An 18,446-nucleotide genomic window follows, 5' to 3' on the forward strand; every position below is an offset into this window, starting at 1 on the left:
AACCAGCAAAGCCAGAGGACAGCCACAGAGAGGCATATCGAGGCTGACCTCAACCTGCAGCCTCGGAGGGTAACAAACAGGAAGGGAATTACATATTAGCCTTCTAATCTCCATGAAAGAAAGTGCGAACATCATTGCAGCTGTTAATTAATCCAAGTTCCGACTGCTTATCCTGGATGAGGGAGGGGCGGGACCGTATTCGAGACGGCGTAGGGCACATGCCAGGGGAGCACCCTGGACAGGTTCCCAGTGCAGTACAAGCACATGAAGGCGCTACAGGCAATATAGGGTAGGAGTAACAGATAGTCTAAATGCATCTCCGTGCCCGAAAATCCCATGTTGCCCACAAAGGACACGGAAACCAACAAGCTCACACACAAAGCACAGGTGGGACTTGAACCCATAGCCTTGTGGGGCAGCAGTCCTACCCACTTTTATATAAAATGTTTTTATCACAGTTATTTAAAATGTTCCAATATGTTCCATTTCATACATCAGTATAAAGCAAAAAAAAAATTAAATTAAAAACTTAATTCTAAACTTTCTTAAATGCAATTTCTGTTGCTTCAAGCGTTTATGAACAATTTCCAGTTTTTGTCGAAAGCCTTCTGGTACATTAATTAATTAAGGCTCGCATCTCTGTCCGCAGGTCCCCTGTACGATACGCGTTTATGTGTCATCTGAGCGGAATCAGGGAAGCTGGTATCTGCGTGTGTGGTGAGACCTTGCAATATCACATATTTTACTTTAAACTGACGTCACGGGAGTGTCAAACGAAGCTGGACTGGCAGGTTGTTAGTGAGTCTGCGAGAGGCAGAGAGAAGCGGCGGAGATACTGCGCGGGGCGGCATCGCTGCTCCCTCCGCACATGATAAGCGCACCATCGTCCCTCTCTCTCTCTCATCGCCACTGACATTTCGCCTCTTCAGTCTCATTTTGCAAAGCGGGCTCTTTTTAGACTTGCTGCGCTCCATCTCCTTGGTTTTCATAGTTCAGTAATATGTTTCGAATGATATTGTGAACATGCGGACGGTGGAATTTGCGCCTCCGCATCTCCGTGGACTGAAAACACAGCCTCACTTGTTTGCTTTTTAAGTTCCAATTTTGCGCGTCAAACATTTTTTTTCGTAGGCGATGCCAGATTGGTATGATTTAAATTAATATCCTGGGAAAAGATCCGTGCTCAGATGCGAAGCTGAATCTACGGGAAATGTTGACGATTCACCTTAGCGCTTTGGTGACATTTTTCATGCCGTTTGTTGGGGATTGGCAGAGGGACGCATCTGGTCATCCTCGATACATCGAAAGTTTGATCGACACAAGCCAGTGAACTGAAGGAGCCTTATTGAATAACTTGTAGGAAAAGCACCTGCCCGCGATCGCTGCCGGCGCCTTCTTCTGCTGCGTTAAATAAAAAATAAAGAGGAAACTACTGCGCGTAAAACAGATACTTGGCCTCCCGACTTTTCATTTTTTCGGAGTAATTTTAATGTGCGAGATCGTGAGGGGTCGAAGCTCAGAATGTTCGCATTGTTGATGCCAGGAATAAGGTCTTTAACTTAACTGTTTTATGTGCGATCATCGACATTTTGGGAAACGCGCATAAATGGGAGGATACAGGAAAGACTGATTCGGAATTATTATAGGAAAAATGTGGATAAAACACCTTATTCATCGCAGGTAAGATAAACGATAACTTAATTGTTGTCTTTTCATGGTCGAAAAATTCGCAAATATGGGCGCTAAACAAATCAATGCGCCAGGTAAGATGTCATCAAGTTATTAAAAATACTATTGCATATATAAATAGTCTTTGCTAACAAGGCTGTGCATTTTTATACGGATTTGAGATTTTTTAACTACGTCATGAAAAGAGTTAATAGTATGAATGGTATTGTTAAATTATTTTTGTACATATATATAACTTATTAATTCAGATGGTTATCAGTTGGTAAATACATACATGCGATTGATAATATTTATGTCAAGTGTCTCTGCTGTGGTGTTTAACACTGGATACATAAGGAGGAACGTTAAAAAGATATTTCTTAGTTTACTTATTATTACCAAGTATTTTGTAGCGGAAATATTCAGGCGTCGTACACTGGAGGTCGCCAAACACACACGGTAAGGTGCAGAAGGAGGAACTGCATGGAATTGCACATCGTTTTAGGAAATAGCGCAAGGAAAAGAGAAAAAGTAAAACCCACCCCAACGCACAGAACGTTACAGACCACACAAGATAAATTATTAGGGGAAAAACAATTCTAGCTAATTCTAAAAAAATATGCGTTTAGTACAATGAAACACTGGGAATAGTGTATGTGAAGAGTGGAAGTGAATAGCTGAGAGCCATGGCTGTATGATCCCAGTATGACCATAAACTAATGATTCTAATAACGCTTCGTAATTTGCCCCATGTAGTGATATTACTTGACAAAGAAAATTCATATAAAAAATTTATTTTTAATCCTTTTAATTATCGTCAACTAATGCTTCATGTCTGTATACGGAGGACATACTGATATAAGTTATAAAAGACTAAAATGACTCCGAGAAAGTAGTAAATTTGCGTCCTTTGAGAGTTTAATTTAGTCAGAAAGGAATGTTTGAAATTAAATTTTCAGGCGACTATTTTGAAACTAAATTTCTCTGTTAAAATACAGTCCATGACAGAATAATCGCAGGGCGAATCAACTTTAGGTACATAGAATACAGGCAATATTTAACGTTTTTCATTGATAGTTTGGAGACAAATGCTTGTTTTATATCTAAGGAAGTATTAACATCGGTATATGAAACAGGCAGAAGAAATTGCAACCACTAAGAATAATTTTAATTGACGGTAAAAATCACATGCGCAACTTAACCGCTAAAAAGGGGGCCAAAGGGGGCTGTTTAATGTCTTGTTCATGTCTAGTTCTGTGTCTCAAGATTAGTATTAGGCAGAAGCTGAATCCAGCTAATCCATAAAAGTTTAATTGCCCATGCAAAATTCCATGAGAATCATAGTCAGGCAAAGAGCGCCTTCGGAGGACAAATCCGGCACGCAAGCGTAAGAAATAGTGAGTCTTACATGAGAACATGCATGAGGACGCGCCTGTCCGCTTTTCGCCTTTATCGTTTAACCTCATGGTCAGTATTTATGACTGCAGGTAATACTTATTAGCCAAAAGCACACTAATGGAGCCATTCTCTCTCTCTCTCTCTCTCTCTCTCTCTCTCTCTCTCTCTCTCTCTCGCGTGCGCGCGCACACATATGTACAAAAAAGCTTCTGTCCGCTTGTCAATCAGAGATGTATATAAATGAACTCAGTACTAAATCGCATTTTACTAAACCCATGCCAGCTAAAATAATGCGCTCTGTGCAACACTATGTGCTAAATTTGTTTTTTTTTTTTTTTTACAGATTTAAGTATCCTCGTATATATCGGAATGGAAAGGCTGGATAGAACAGACTTTCAAGCTTATCAAGGGTTATCACAAAGAAAATTAGCTGTAGTCTAAGTAACCCCACGGCTGCTCTGATTTTAGGCCGTTCGTGTGTTACGTCCCGTACTACACCAAGTTTCTATAACTGTTGTAATGTTAAGATAGATAAACACAAATTTATACGTCACATTTCTCTGGAAATATATCTTGCTGATGAGAAACTCTTTCATAAGATGCTCCCGCATGAGAGTTGATGTTATAAGTGAATATACTATACTGCTGTTAAATCAATTCTCTGGTTAAAAATCATACAGGAATTCTGTCTTTTATACAGCCGGATCGTTCAGACATTTAGGTTACAGGTCCGTCCAGAGCCGGCACTCCCACAAAGATACAAAGAGACACTTCGAGAGGATTCGGCGTCTGCGTGAGACAATAATGTAGTTTATAATCTCCTAATACTGAGGTTTAGTGAATGTGATTCACACAAATTGATCTAGGGGGAAAACGAAGTAAAAAAAAACATTTCAGCATTTAACAGAAAAGAAACAATTCGGAGCCTCTTGTCTAAGTTTTACTTCTTAGCCCAATAAATCGATATGCTGGAGTAATTAAGTATAATTTTTAAGGTCTTCGTGTCTTAAAAGTTTTTTTTTTTTGGTAAATTGTTCGTCTTTTGTCTTGTTTTTGTTAATATTAGTAACAGAGAGGTAATGGATTGCAAAAGGCTGTTGCGGTTTGGTTCGTCAACGTCCAGCCGGGGTGTGGGTTTAGATTGGTGAGCAAATTAAGCAGGTGATTTATAGTAATGCAGCCGTAATGAATGAAAGTAATTAATGAATGGAATTCACGTGTTTCCAAGTATCGACGCCACTTTTTATTTAAAGCAGAACTAGAATTTCAAAGAAGGTCACAGATTTTCCCTTCTGGGAGGAGTGAGAAGGACAACATTCTGTGTAGCGGAACTGAATTAGTTCAATTAATGGATATCTTATGCTATGTGTGAAGTCTGAGACTGTATACTAATGTGATTATAATCTTTTGACACAACATAAAAACATGAACAGTTTGTGGAATTAATATTTACTACATTTCCGGACATTTGAGGTGCTGATTGGGAATATCAATCAATCAATAAAAAAAATGAAAATTCAACTAATGAGTTAATCACCCATCTGTCGATCCCGCCGTCCACACGTCAGTACTTCTTATACAATACCAGGTCAATCGTTCAAATCACATTTCAATGAATATGGGAGATCTGTGCAAGAATTTTGCAATTAAAAATCTGGGTATTGACAAACAAACATAAAATTTTATTCTGGAGTATGCATATATTATAGATAGAGATGAATAGTTTGCATTGAAATCATGGAATGAGGTTGATATTAATATATACGACTAAAACAAAAAACACTGTCGTCTGGCTCTTGTTTATCAGCAATTTATTTAAAATCTGTGATCAGGATAAGGATGAACTCCAGACAAAAGTCAGGTGAGTCATATGTCAGACCCCAGCCAAGCGCCGCACCTCAGGCACGAGCTGTTTCAGTTTCTTAAAGGAGCCATGCTCTGGATTAGCATCTCATCATTACTGTGGAGAATGTGCTCCCACAGCATATGAATCAGCTGTTCTTCCTGAATAGCTGAAAAATACCAAAGGGCCGTACCCTGTGACATTTCCTGTACTGGAAAATTAGAAGAGGCAGTGGGTGAAACACTTGATTATTCTGAACTTTTATTGTATGGGGACAGACATTGGTGTTTTAATCCAGAATTCAATCTTATTGATTTGATAAGGAGCCTGCAGTACAGGCACAATTGGTTATCAGTGTCTTTGATGTGAACTTGACCTGCAGTAACGGGCAGACCTCTGGTCAGAGTTCTGAGTGTTCCATTTCCTCCATGGCAACGGCGGAATTGCAGGAGGGCAGTGAGAATGTGAAAGGGTGGCTGTTGAGCATGGTGCATGGAGGGAGCGCCATTATTTTCATATTTTCAATCTTTCCCCTTGATCTGCAGTTACATACATAGCACAGGATACCCCAGGCTTCAACATGGCTATGAGGAATCCCAGTGGTAAATTGCCTGTACTTAATGTCGTCTTTGAGTGCATTGTTTTATTTTATTTCCCAGTGCATTAGCCAGATCACTTAAAAACATACCAATTTCAGCTAGATGTTTTAATAGAGATGTTACATAAAAAATTCAAGCTAAATACAACGGTTCATCACTCTCTCCTTTGTGATGCTCGAGAAAAATTATGCAGCTCCAGTGGTTCGTCGGCTTCAGGTTCAATACAGTATTGTATGTAGGTACTTGTATTATTGTTGTATAACTAAGAGGGGTGGGTCGAGACCATTTAAACTAGGGAGCCAGACTGGGTGCAGTTGTTCTGTTAGGGGCGACAGATGCATTTGACCTTAATGTCCTCCAAGTATTACGTACACTAGATTGCCAGCATTAAGAAGCAAAAGACAAAAAGTTACTTATGCAATGCTTTTGTGATGATCGCTGCTCGGGCAGGAAGGCAGCGAAGCCATGGAGTCAGGAATGGGGTTTTATTCATCCAACAGACAGGGCAGGGTACAGCAGGACAGATGACATTAATGACAGACCTGGGGAATATGGACTTGGACGTGGACTAAATACACCAGACAAGCCGACATCACAGGAAACAGCTGGGCACAATCGGGGAAGCACATGTGGATGATCAGGGGGCATGGCACACATGAGGACTGTACGCGCAGGTCATGACAGAACCCCCTCCCCCACAAGGCACGCACTCCAGGTGTGCCCCAAGGGGAGCAACGGACAGGACGAGACTGGGGCGCAGAACCTGGAACACAAGAGCAAAACCATTAACGAGGGACCAGGAACAGGACAGACACACAGAACAGGCACAGGGACAGGACAGGACCTGACACAAAATGGGGAACGCCGACAGACAGATCAGAAAAGGAGGCAATACAGAGGGAACAGAGACAGGTGGAATGAAAGAGCTGGGAGTGAACACGGGAGGCACAAAGGGATGAGGAGCAGAGGCAGGTGGGACAAAGGGACAAGGAGGAAACAGAAGAGGCCAGACGGGAAAGGCCGGGGGACAAAGGGGAGCCCAAGGGAGCCACAGCATGCGACGGGCAGCACCTGGGAGGCTGGAGCAGGAGGGGACCTCACAGGGGGCGAGGAGGCAGGGCGAGGGACAGGTGGAGGAGTCAAGGAGGGAGTCGGAGGGGGCACCAGGGGAGGCGAGGAGGAAGCCGGAGGGGACATTGGCGAAGGCAAGGAGGGAGGGGAAGCTGCAGCAGGCAACGGCGTCACCACAGCAGGCAAAGGCAACATCCACCGATGGGCGGGGGTGACCGAGGAGTCGAAGCGGGGGAACCTGCAGGTGACCAACGAGGCGACGGAGGCAGGACCAAGGCTGGGCGACGAAGCATCAGATAGGGAGCCGCAGGTGACCGCCGAACCAGAGCCCCAGGACCCGCAGGCGTCCCCCGAGCCCCAGCCAAGGCGAGCGAGGGTGAGCCAGGGGGCAGGGCAGGCGGGACCCTGGCCCTGCGGCTGTGTCCTCTCCCCTTTTGGGACTCTGAAAGGCTGGATTCTGGCCAGGGTCGACTTCACTGAGGCGAGGGCAGAGGAGTCATTAGTGAGGTCCCTGAGGGATCCCACTCAAGCTCCTCCTCTCCCTCCATCAAGGGAGGAGGAGCGATGATCTGACAGTCCGGATCCTCCTCGGGGACTGGAGCTGAAGTCGGGGGGACTGGAGCAGGGTTAGGGACCTGGACTGGCAGAGCCTCAGAGGCAGGAGTCACAGGCACGGGTGGAGCAGGGCTAGGCGGAGGCGTGGGCTGCGCCAGGGCCTCGGCCAGGGCAGGAGCTGGAGGTGGCAGAGCAGGAGCCTCAGGGACAGGTGGAGCAGACGGGGGTGTAGCAGGCGTAGCAGGAGGCGGGGCATTAGCAGGTACCACGGGCATAGCCGGGACCTCCGGCCATGGTCGTAGCAGTGAGCGGTACTGTAGGTGGAAGTGGCGTTGGGACCTCGGGCGGTGCAGCAGCTGCAGCACGGAGCTCGGGCGGTGCAGGGAGCAGAGGCGGCGCTTCGGGCGCCACAGGAGCCGCCAACTCTGGGCCTGCAGGGAATGCCGCAGTTCAGACACGGTAGGGCAGGCAGTTCAGACACGGGCAGGACAGGCAGATCAGGTGCCGGCAGGACAGGCAGATCAGGTGCCGGCAGAACAGGCAGATCATCGTCCGCCAGTGTAGGAACCGCAGGGGGCAGAGCATTCACCGCCGGCACTGAAACCGCGGGGACTGGAGTCGGGATTTGTGTCTCAGCAGCGGGTGTTGCCCCTTGAAGGACCTTCGGGATCCGCGGAATTGTATCCCTTACTGACCTGGCCCCTGTAAGAGCCAGGCATGTCCTTGCACAGGGGCGAGTTGCTGGTACTGGTACTGGCTGCATGGCGGCTTCGATGCGAGCTTAGGGCACCCGCTTGTGTGAAGCAGCGCTTCAGGGGAGAACACAGACTGGTTGAGAATCGGAAAGGATGTCCTCTGACACAGCGGGGAGCTTGGTAGCACCTAGAAAGATCCATGGTGTGGCTTCCTGCTCTCGGAGATTATGCTGTCTTCTCCTTCCCATGGTTTTGGGTGAACTTTGGGGCTCTTCGGGTAGTGGACTGTACGTTAGCCCGCTGTGAAGGTGCACCTGCCACTGCATCGCTTCAGCCGCGCTCTCTCGAAGCCGCCAGAAGTTTTCACGCACCTCGATTGGTGCATGTCGCCGGGTAGGGACATCCCTTCCAGGATAGCCATGCTTCGCTGCACTAACCCACGAGCCACGGGATCCTCTTGGATCCTCTTGGATCCTCTTGCATCTCGGACTGGGTTAGCCAATATAATACCTCATATCTACCAGGGACATGTATTCCTCCTCCATGAGGCGAGGCATCTTCTTTCGGAGGTCTGTCATTCTATGCCGATCACTGGTTGGGCAGGAAGGCAGCGAAGCCATAGAGTCAGGAATGGGATTTTATTCATCCAACAGACAGGGCAGGGTACAGCAGGACAGACGACATTAATGACAGACCTGGGGAATATGGACTTGGACGTGGACTAAATACACCAGACAAGCCGATATCACAGGAAGCAACTGGGCACAATCGGGGAAGCAGACGTGGATGATCAGGGCGCGTGGCACACACGAGGAGCGGAGGAGCTGGGCATGATCGGGGAAGCAGACGTGGATGATCAGGGCGCGTGGCACACATGAGGACTGGACGCGCAGGTCATGACAGCTTTACTATTACCTTTTACCATTTCACAAAAATGTAACTCACGCTGATTCCTTGTTTAGTCTGCCTTTTGTGTGCAGCTTTGATTTAACTTCAGTTCACCAACTGAAGCGACTCGACCACCCGACGTACCGACATTCGAAGTCCGTCAAGAAAATGTGCCTATGTTTGCGTTTCGCCTGTCCCCAGCAGACAAAATTTTAGTCCACATATATAAATGTAAATAATAGTAATAATGACACATTTATTTCAGACCCAAGCAGCATACATATTTGGGGGAAGATGGGGGGTTGGGGATATGCATGCTGTCTCGGGGGCACCACACCCCCAGAACCTCCCTAGATAGTTGTTGTTATTTTCACACACTGCATAATTCTCTCTCCTTCAGTCGTTGACTGAACACTTCAGAGTTTTTAGGAGCTGACAGATGTAGTCATCTGCCCAGACTTCAAGAACGCGACGTACCTTGTTGCTAGACCAAGTAAAGGCTCAATTCGTTTCTCCTTCTCTGCCCAGCTGCTGCTCCTGGTTTGTGTGCTCTGGCGTATCCCAGAATGCAAAGCGCACCTGGCTACGGGGGTCATTTAGCTCTAACTCGCAGGATACACCTGGAAGTTTGGTCGGATCGAGGTCGGATCACGTCCACACCACAAACGAACTGCTGCAGAGATTGTTTGGGACTAGACTGAGATTACTGCGTTCACACCTGCCCAAACAAATCGCAGCAAGGGGGAATTCGAACCAGTGTCTGCTTTAACCGTCCTAATAAGTGCTGGTGTTAAAACACTCCTAAAGACAGACTTCGGGAATGTAACCTGGGGACTGCAGTACCAAGGTGATGTCACTAGTTGCGTAATCTAGGACTAAGATAGTTGTCTTTTCAGGAACAGAAAAAGTCCAGTGTTAGGTGGAAAGAAGAACTTTAAATTGTATGAAAAGCATTATTTGGTGCCGGCAATGTATGGATCTCGTAATTGATGATATGCTGACATCTCTGTAGATATCCACCTCAATCCTTAGCCGAGCCACTGGTGGGAAGCGGAGATGAGATCTCTGTAGATGGTCTGACACACTTAAAAATATATATGGAATATATGGAGAAGAAAATAAAATTGATGTTATTATTTAGTCTAAATCCTTAATGACTGTATGTTATAGTAATAAAGATTGTTATTGAGTAACAGGCACCCCATTCAGGGTGTATCCTGACCTTGTGACCCATGATACTTGTAATTGGTGCTCCATGGCATCCCTATCGAGGCTAAGCAGTATGAAGATGGATGGATGGATTAATACACAACATACTGAGCAATTGTGACAGCGCCCACTTATATATATTAATAGTATAGAAACAAACGTGATAGATGAAGCTCAGGGTAAAGATCTGCACTCCTTAAAGATGAAAGCTATGTAACGATTCCTAATTCCTAATAGTGTTATCATAACTTCGCAGCCATTATGTGGGTGATTGAGTGCTTCTCTCTGGAGCGTTGTTAACCTAATTTGCAGCGAAACAGGACTGGGCCATATCCCCGAGGCCCAGCTCAGGAGGGACTGGGGCAAAGTGATGTGTTCAGCACTCACCGTATCTGGAGTAATACTCAGCACTGTAAAAGAAGGGTGGACAGCAGCCGTCTCGGGCTAAGGATCGGCCCCCTTACAGAGCTGGTTCTGCTCAACTGACAAGCATCTGATGTATAAAAAAGGCAGAGAAGAAGAAGAAACACATTTATGCATTTATTTTGAGGCTTGATTAACATTCATTGCAATAGCATCTTGTACAAAACAAATTCACTGAAATTGTCTCAATGGAAGCTGACCTCTTTAAAATGGTCTAGTTGGGAGAGAAATTGAGGCTAATGGGCGTGTGTCTCAGCTCTCCTGCTGTCCTGCCCGGCGGTACCACTGTCTTTCTGTCATTAAACTCCTCAGAGGTTCCCCTGGCAGCCACTGGAAAAAAGGGGAGGTAGAGATAGTGCCTGTGACCTGTTTGTGTCAGGAACACACTCTCCTAAATGATGCTTAACTGCATGCTTGTGCTGTGAATACACTAATTCCATTCATGTCATGGATGGAACATTGAATTATTTTCTTGGACGTATATTTTGGCTAAATTGAACGGGAAGATCTGAGTATCAAAGCAAAGTCATTTACATTACAGTTTTGAGCTCAGACTTCCACAAAAAAAAAACTTAATTTAATCTGATCGAAATGCTTCAATGTGCCCGATTTCTTGGGTTGAGGAAAGTGTTATTAATTCAAGCGATTATGTCGCGGCCGGAGCTAAAGAATGGGCGGCACTTAATACATCGATAGGTATAAAATGGTTATTTCTTGTGAATCAATATCCTCTGAATCAAATATTAATGCACAAGGTAGCAAAGGTATAAGGAGTTACAGTAGGCCAAAAAATGTACTCATCTGTTCAGCCGACTGCGGAGGTCTGATGATGATTTCGTTTCTGCTTCCCTTCATCGACCTGCCAGCAGCGTTGAGATAAAGCGCAAAAACCATCCTCATCGACATGGTTTATAGTGGCGCCGTGGACTAACATTGACAGCCCCACACCTAACAACACGTCTAGTGGTCACTCTGTGAGACTGCTAATTAGGACAGTCCAAAATGGTTCGTAAATGAAATACGTTCGGAACGTTCTCAGCAGACACTCAGTTACGTTTGACTGTCCATCGCTCTGTCCATCGCTCTGGATTGTTTGACTGTCTCCATGCTGAATGGTTAGGTCTCAGCACACAGCCAGTGGACGATGTGGTGTGGAGAGACTTGTTACTGGGTCATTGCTCAGACTGTGACAGTTACATCATGGCTACTTGACTTCAATATGTCAGCAAAGGTTGGATGTACAGATCTAACGTGTTACAGCTCCATTCATCCATGTGACCAGCACAGGCTGGGTCACCGAGGGTGTGTCAGTCAATCCTATGAAGAACAGGACACAGCTGTTTTCGTCCCATTCATCCATTTTCTGTAACCACTTGTCCTATGTAACCACATTGAGCCTATTGAGACAAGGCAGGGCGCAACCCAGGATGGGGGGCCAGCTCATCGCAGGACCCTTTCACACGCTAGTCACTCACACATGCACACCAATGGGCACTTTGAAAACTCCAGTTACCCTCAGCATGTTTTAAAACTGTGAAGGGGGGAAATTGGAGTAGGAAAAGGGAACTCCAGGACGGCACGGGGAAAACATGCAAACTCCACACACATGGAGCCACGGCAGAGACTCAAACCCACTTCCCAGAGGTGTGAGGTGCCAGTGCTAACCACTGCGCCACTGTGCTACCAAGCCACTGCACTTTTATCCATTATTTGTAATTTTGTTTGACTGCATGTAGCTCTATTTTTTCCAGTCCGTATCTTTGATGATGCTGTCATTGGAAACACTACACATTTTATTTGAATGAATTTGCCAATTTTAGTGCACACATGAGAAAAGTATTGACTGAAAATATATAATAGAAAATGCTAGAGATGCCTTTATTGTTGATGGATGCCTTTATTGTTCAAATTGTACTTCAAGCGGAGAGAGTGGGTAACAATGGGTGCAGACAGACATGAAGGTTTTATATCCAGTGTGAATAACCTGCTTCTGGATGGCACAGAGACCCATGGGCAACGAGGATTGGGGGTAGAATGGTGTAATTTTATTAGCACCCTTGGGATCAGACGGGGGGGCGACCCAAGTAATAATCAAGATTATTGCTTTGCTCTCTCACTTAAGGGAGCATCGCGTAAACCCATGAGAGCTACATGCTGGCTTCAGGCTCTCATTCCCTCCGCCAGCACACAGCAAACTCGCTTTGTACTCAATAAAATTAGTTATAGGTGTATAGAGGGGCTTATCCACTAACCTTGCCTCTCCTGAGAAACATCCACACATTTCTCATCCGGGAAATAGTTCAGTATTCTAAACGGGTTTCTACAGACAATAGGGAGCGGTTTTTCAGAGAGAAAAAAGAAGCATTTTCTGACCCTCATGTGGGGGTCATAGAAATGAATTGGCTGAAGGAGTTTACTAGTGTAAATTCTTTAACAATATTCAGTAGAATCATGGATCCGGAAAGTAAAGAAACATTTTTAGAAGAAATATTTTGTTGTGTAACAGCATTCTGGCCGATGCATATATACTGCGTGAACATATTGTTGGTGTAGCAGAATTAAATACATCAAGATAGAACATTTTATGTACATTTGCTATCCTAAGAATCTTTATTTATTAAAAAACGCTTCTCTCGATGCATTGGTGGTGATGGCTGAGTGAACAATAGGTTAAGAAAATTCCATCCATCCTAGTCATGGGGGTTTGAAAATTGTAAAACTTAACTTTACATAAGGTGAATGTAGAAAAAAATTCTACTGCATAATTAATAATTATACTCTTCAATGGACAAGTGGTAAATTAGTCTGTGCTACAGTCATTAGTATGTGCTGTATTATACAGGAAGTCCATTACTGAGAGGGAGAGAGAGGGTTGTGCCAACCAAAAAATTAAGGGGGACTAATGAATAGATTTTTTTTTAAAAAAAATGCATATTTAAGTTGGCACACAGAAAATGAGTTGGCCTAACAGGAAAACCAGGAATACCTCCATCAGGAAAACTGTGAATAGCCAGTAGAATTCCTCTTCCTGAAGTGGGGAGCCGTGTTGCTTCAGATGGTCATGTGACCCATCGTCTGCTGCTCAACACCTACCAGGCAGCTCTAGGTTACAGAAGAAGCTGGTGCATTTGCAGGTCACTGCCTTTAACTGTGAGGCCTGTGCTGTTTAAAATAATAAAATGAAAAGACCCATGAGTCACACTCCGCCACTCTGAAGATCCACCTCTTTTCCCTGATCTCTTATCCAGCAGCCATGCTCAGCACATTGGACGGGATGAACAGGATGTCACTCCATCGCAGGAAACACTCGCACACAGTAGAACCCTAATAGCTTTGCAGAAGTTAGTGATTTAGCCCAGTGTTTTCCCGTCCGTTCCTTGGGGACCCACAGTTCATGTTCCTGCTCCCTCCCCAGACTGACTGTAGGCTCCCGAGAACCTGGTTGGGAAGCTCTGATTCAGCCAACTGTATGTTTTCGGACTGCGGGAGGAAGTGGGAGTACATCAAGGAAATCCATACGACACAGAGAGAAAATAAAAACTTATGATCCAGAGAGTCAGGGATTGGAATGGAACCCAGCAGCCTAACGGCGTGCCGGTACCACGAGGGCCACATCCCTAACTGTTGGCATTATATGCATACAGAGCACAGTTATATCAGTCACATGTACCAATGTAGCCTTTCGCACGATATGCGATGTTTGGCTCCTACCAGATGGGCTGGCCCTTCTTCCTGCGGCATGAACGGACCTGCGGCATCTTGGTAAATCTGTTGACCGGCTTTCTATCTGTGCAGCAACAGCTGCTTTAAAAAAATTATTTTGCCGGAAATGTATCCATTGTTTCTTTCCGCGCTTCTTTCTGTTCTATAGAAAAAGAGCTCAGACTAGCTTCTCTGCTAAACAGGGACACCACACCACAAACTAGCAGCAGAAGCTAAACTCTAAACTCTGAATAACTGGCTGTTATTTTTTCCTGGTAGTATGAGGGTGTGTGTGCCCTGTGATGGACTGGCATCCCGTCTGGGGTGTCCCCTGCCCTGTGATGGACTGGCATCCCGTCCGGGGTGTCCCCTGCCCTGTGATGGACTGGCATCCCGTCCGGGGTGTCCCCTGCCCTGTGATTGACTGGCATCCCATCTGGGGGTGTCCCCTGCCCTGTGATGGACTGGCATCCCGTTCAGGGTGTCCCACTGCCTCCCACTGCCCTGGGATATGCTTTAGGGAGTTTTGAGATGGATAGTTGTAAAAACACTGAAGCTGTTAAGACTGTAATCACATTAACTGATGACACTCCAGGTTCACATCAAGCTTAGGTTTCTTATGGGTAGTGATATTGATGCAAAGCTATTTCTCGATTACACTCTATGTTCCCTAAGAGTTTGGGTTTATCGGCTTATATAATCCCAGAAAAGCACCCTGTAGACTGCAACAAAATGGTACATAAGTGGTATATTAGCAGGCATCAGCATTTTAAATCCTGTCATTTGTGCCTCTCACACTGTGCTAGGCTACATTTAAAACCTTCCAGCTACTCATTAGTTAGAATGATAGGAATATGCAAATTTTATGGAAAGTCAGTTAGGCTCTTTAAGGGAAGTACACTATAGTAACTTTTAACAAAAGTGTAGAAGATCAGTAATCACAAGGTATTAAGCATTTTAAAATGGCCTTTTTTATCAGGGGCCTTTTTTCACACAGAGGGGCCAACCTTATCATTAGCCGGTGATATGCTTTGGATCGACGAGGGACAGGGGAGGGTCTGCTCCTGGGGCCAATCAGTTTTCTGCTGGTGTGCATGTTTCGGGAGAGGGGTTAGCAAGTTTGTCATATGCGCCTTGGAGCAGAGACTGGGAGCGATTGCTCGCCTCTTCCGGCTGCACAATTCTCTCATTTGACAGTTGTTTTGTTGCTCAGTTCACCCACTCGTTGGATCTTGAGGGTGTGTATCGAATTGCACTGTTCCATCCTCCAGTCCCAGTGTTTTTTGTTTGCTCTCTGACCAGAAAAGCTAGGATTTTCACTGGAACTTACAGGAGGGAGCAAAAATGAGGACTGTTTGGGGATTCCTGAGGACTGGGCTGGTAAACATTGCTGTAGAGCGTTATGGTATATATGAGCATTTTAATAAACCCATCAATCTTCCAGCCTATGTAATGATCTACATCCCATCCAGTGTAGGATCTCTGAGGTTCATGGAGTCTCTCCCAAGAACCATAAGGCACATGCTGGACCGGATGCCAGTCCATTGCAGTACGAACATGCAATCAAACTTTAGAAATAATTTGCATATAGCTATCAGCCTAACTTCATGTCTGTGGGAGGAAACGTATGCACCTCTGCATGACAGAGTGAGAACATGCGTGCTCCTCTGCATGACAGAGTGAGAACATGCGTGCTCCTCTGCATGACAGAGTGAGAACATGCGTGCTCCTCTGCATGACACAGGGAGAACATGCGTGCTCCTCTGCATGACACAGGGAGAACATGCATGCACCACTGCATGACACAGGGAGAACATGCATGCACCACTGCATGACACAGGGAGAACATGCATGCACCACTGCATGACACAGGGGGAACATGCACGCTGCTCATGCTCAGGCTCTGGACCCCTGCAAGCCCGAATAGAACAAGTGGTTAAGTAATGGATGGATGGACACAGACAACATGAAACATATAAGATAACAATGTATGAATAATTAAACATTCTGTGCAAACCGTGCTTTTAAAACTGCATAAGGTACAATGTCAGGCAGTTCTGTCACTTGTTATGTGTGACTGATGCATAAAGTGACCAGTGGAGATGGTGGCTCTCTGCCTTGGTAAGCAGCTATGAATGCTGTGTGTGTGTGTATTAGATGTTTCATATGAATAAATGCAGCTTCTTTCTTTTCAAACTCTCCCTCATATAGTTCCGCGGTAATTTCTGAAGTACTGCAATCATTTGTGGAAGGTTTTCTTTTTAAGGAACTTTACACGAGCGAGCGGGAAAGAGGAATTCTTACATAACGTTCCCCGAGCAGTGGCACTGGCAGCCTTCTGAGAGAGCCTGGCTCCGGCAGTCCCAGCTGCGAAACGCATCCCAGCTGACCTCTCTTTCAAAACACTCATTATTCTGGGTCATGTTTCCTTAAAGGGGTCACACTCTTGTTGCAATGGAACCGAAGAGAAGACGGTTGTTTACATGATGGTTTTATTTCCGAAACTTGCTGCCGGGAGACAAACGCCCTCAGTCACTGTCCTATAGGCTTCTTGGGTGGTACTATGCAGCAAAATGACTTTCTGAGTTTTCCTGGGAGCAGTTTTCTGTCACAGGGCTGGTGTGTCATTGCAGCTGCAGTTAGTTGTAAATACGTTTCTCAAGAAAATATATATGTATGCACATGGAGATACAGATGCAAACATTTGAGCTATTTTCTCAAAAGTTTAAATATGTAGCATGCATTAAAATAACACTGGGCTTCAAAAGCCCACACCTTGTTTCCCTCATCAAAACGATGCTAATTTTACGTTCTGGCTACTCGATGGAGCGACAGATTTGGCAAGAATGCCTGTGGCGTTGATCCATGGCGGTACCTGTACCGCTGTGAAGATGAATGAATCGCTCCCCCCCCGTGCCAAATGGACCTGGTTTGATCAGAGAGATTCCCAGGGTGAGGTGTGACTGGGGGGTGGGATGGTATTCACATGCCACCATTCATGGGACTCCAAGCTGACCCCCCCCACCTGGACACTCACGAACACAGACCCCCCCACACGTGGCGACTCGCGGACAAGAAAGAGGGGGATTGAGGCGAAATGGAAACCTGCCTCCTCTCCTTCATCCCTTTGTTCATGTCTCAGATGCTCGTTTCCATCGTACACGCCCAGTCCACGTGACACCCTCTGCTTTTCTCATCCTTCTTTGCCTTTTGATGGCACGCTGAATATTTTGCCAGATAATGTGACCATGGGTGTAAATTATGGGGGAGGTCGGGTGGGGGGGGGGGGTTGTATCCCCCCCCAATAATCAGAACTAGCCAATACATCCCGCCCCCCAATAATTGTATTGTCATAATGAATGGGTGGGAACCTCAACCCCCGCAATGTTCAATCCAAAGTTACGCCCTTGAATGTGACTCATATAATTTGAGTGTGTAGGTCTGAACATTTCACCAATGCAAAAATCCAAATGGATTTCCATCACCACCAACTCACATGTGCGCTTACATGTTGCTGAACTGTGGTCATGTATTAGTGCACAAAAATGTATTTGATGAAATGGGAACTTACAGAAATACTTAAGTATTTCAGTATGCAGTATTAATGCCTGTATGCATTAATTTCTTGATTAACGGATCTTTAGTCCAGGAAACAAACAGAAATTATATATACACACACACACAGACTGTATATACATACATATTATTAATTTACTTATTTGTCATAGACGGTGTCTCGAAGCTACTTAAGTACAATTTGACGATTTATACAGTATGGCTGAGCTGTTGCTGCAGTATATCTTAGCGTCCCGCTGACATGCATTGCGCCGTCCCCTCACCTGCTGCTCTGTTTTGTTCACTCAGTAACACCCCGCCTGTGCCTTCTCCTCAACTGCCACCTAAGTTTCCATTGATAATATTTACTGCAAACAAACCCACGTAAATCGCAGGGCAAAGTCGGTAGAACAGATGGGACCCGGGACACAAAGAATAAAAAAAGACTGAGTTGTTTGGAGGCAGCCGTGGATTTTTCTCACCTTTTATCTTGAACGTAAATTGAAAAAAATCAAGTTAAAAAAATGCAAGCAGAACTTTGCAAACGCAGAATCCTCCACAATTTCCCCAGCTGCCGTACTGCCCTCCTTCTCCTGCTTCCCCTGCATCACTATGTCAAACTCTTGGCTTATTTCTGATTGCATCTCTCAGGCTGTTGGCCAGCTATTGGCATGGGAGAAGTGTGCTAAGCTAAGCAGAATCAGGCCTCCTTAGAGTTCTCAACCCGGGGAGCTGCTGATCGGCAGGCATGAAGGACGGACACTTCCTCTTTCGCAGTTGTGAGGCTCTCTCTGTTGGTCTTGTTTAATTTTTATTTTTTGGAGTGATGCTTGGTTTATT

General features: G+C 45.4%; 1 protein-coding gene across 1 annotated transcript in view; it reads left to right on the forward strand.

Moving 5' to 3' along the window:
• The first annotated feature begins 803 nt into the window (after positions 1 to 803).
• The window catches only part of ajap1 (adherens junctions associated protein 1), a 57,777-nt gene continuing 40,134 nt past the window's right edge, over positions 804 to 18,446 (forward strand). The window contains exon 1 of the mRNA XM_049018118.1: positions 804 to 1,680. Within this exon, the coding sequence (XP_048874075.1) occupies positions 1,652 to 1,680 (29 nt within the window). The 5' untranslated portion in view covers positions 804 to 1,651. The remainder of the gene's footprint in view (positions 1,681 to 18,446) is intronic.

Source organism: Brienomyrus brachyistius, chromosome 6 (genome assembly GCF_023856365.1).
Source record: "Brienomyrus brachyistius isolate T26 chromosome 6, BBRACH_0.4, whole genome shotgun sequence".
In the NCBI taxonomy this organism is placed as follows: domain Eukaryota; kingdom Metazoa; phylum Chordata; class Actinopteri; order Osteoglossiformes; family Mormyridae; genus Brienomyrus; species Brienomyrus brachyistius.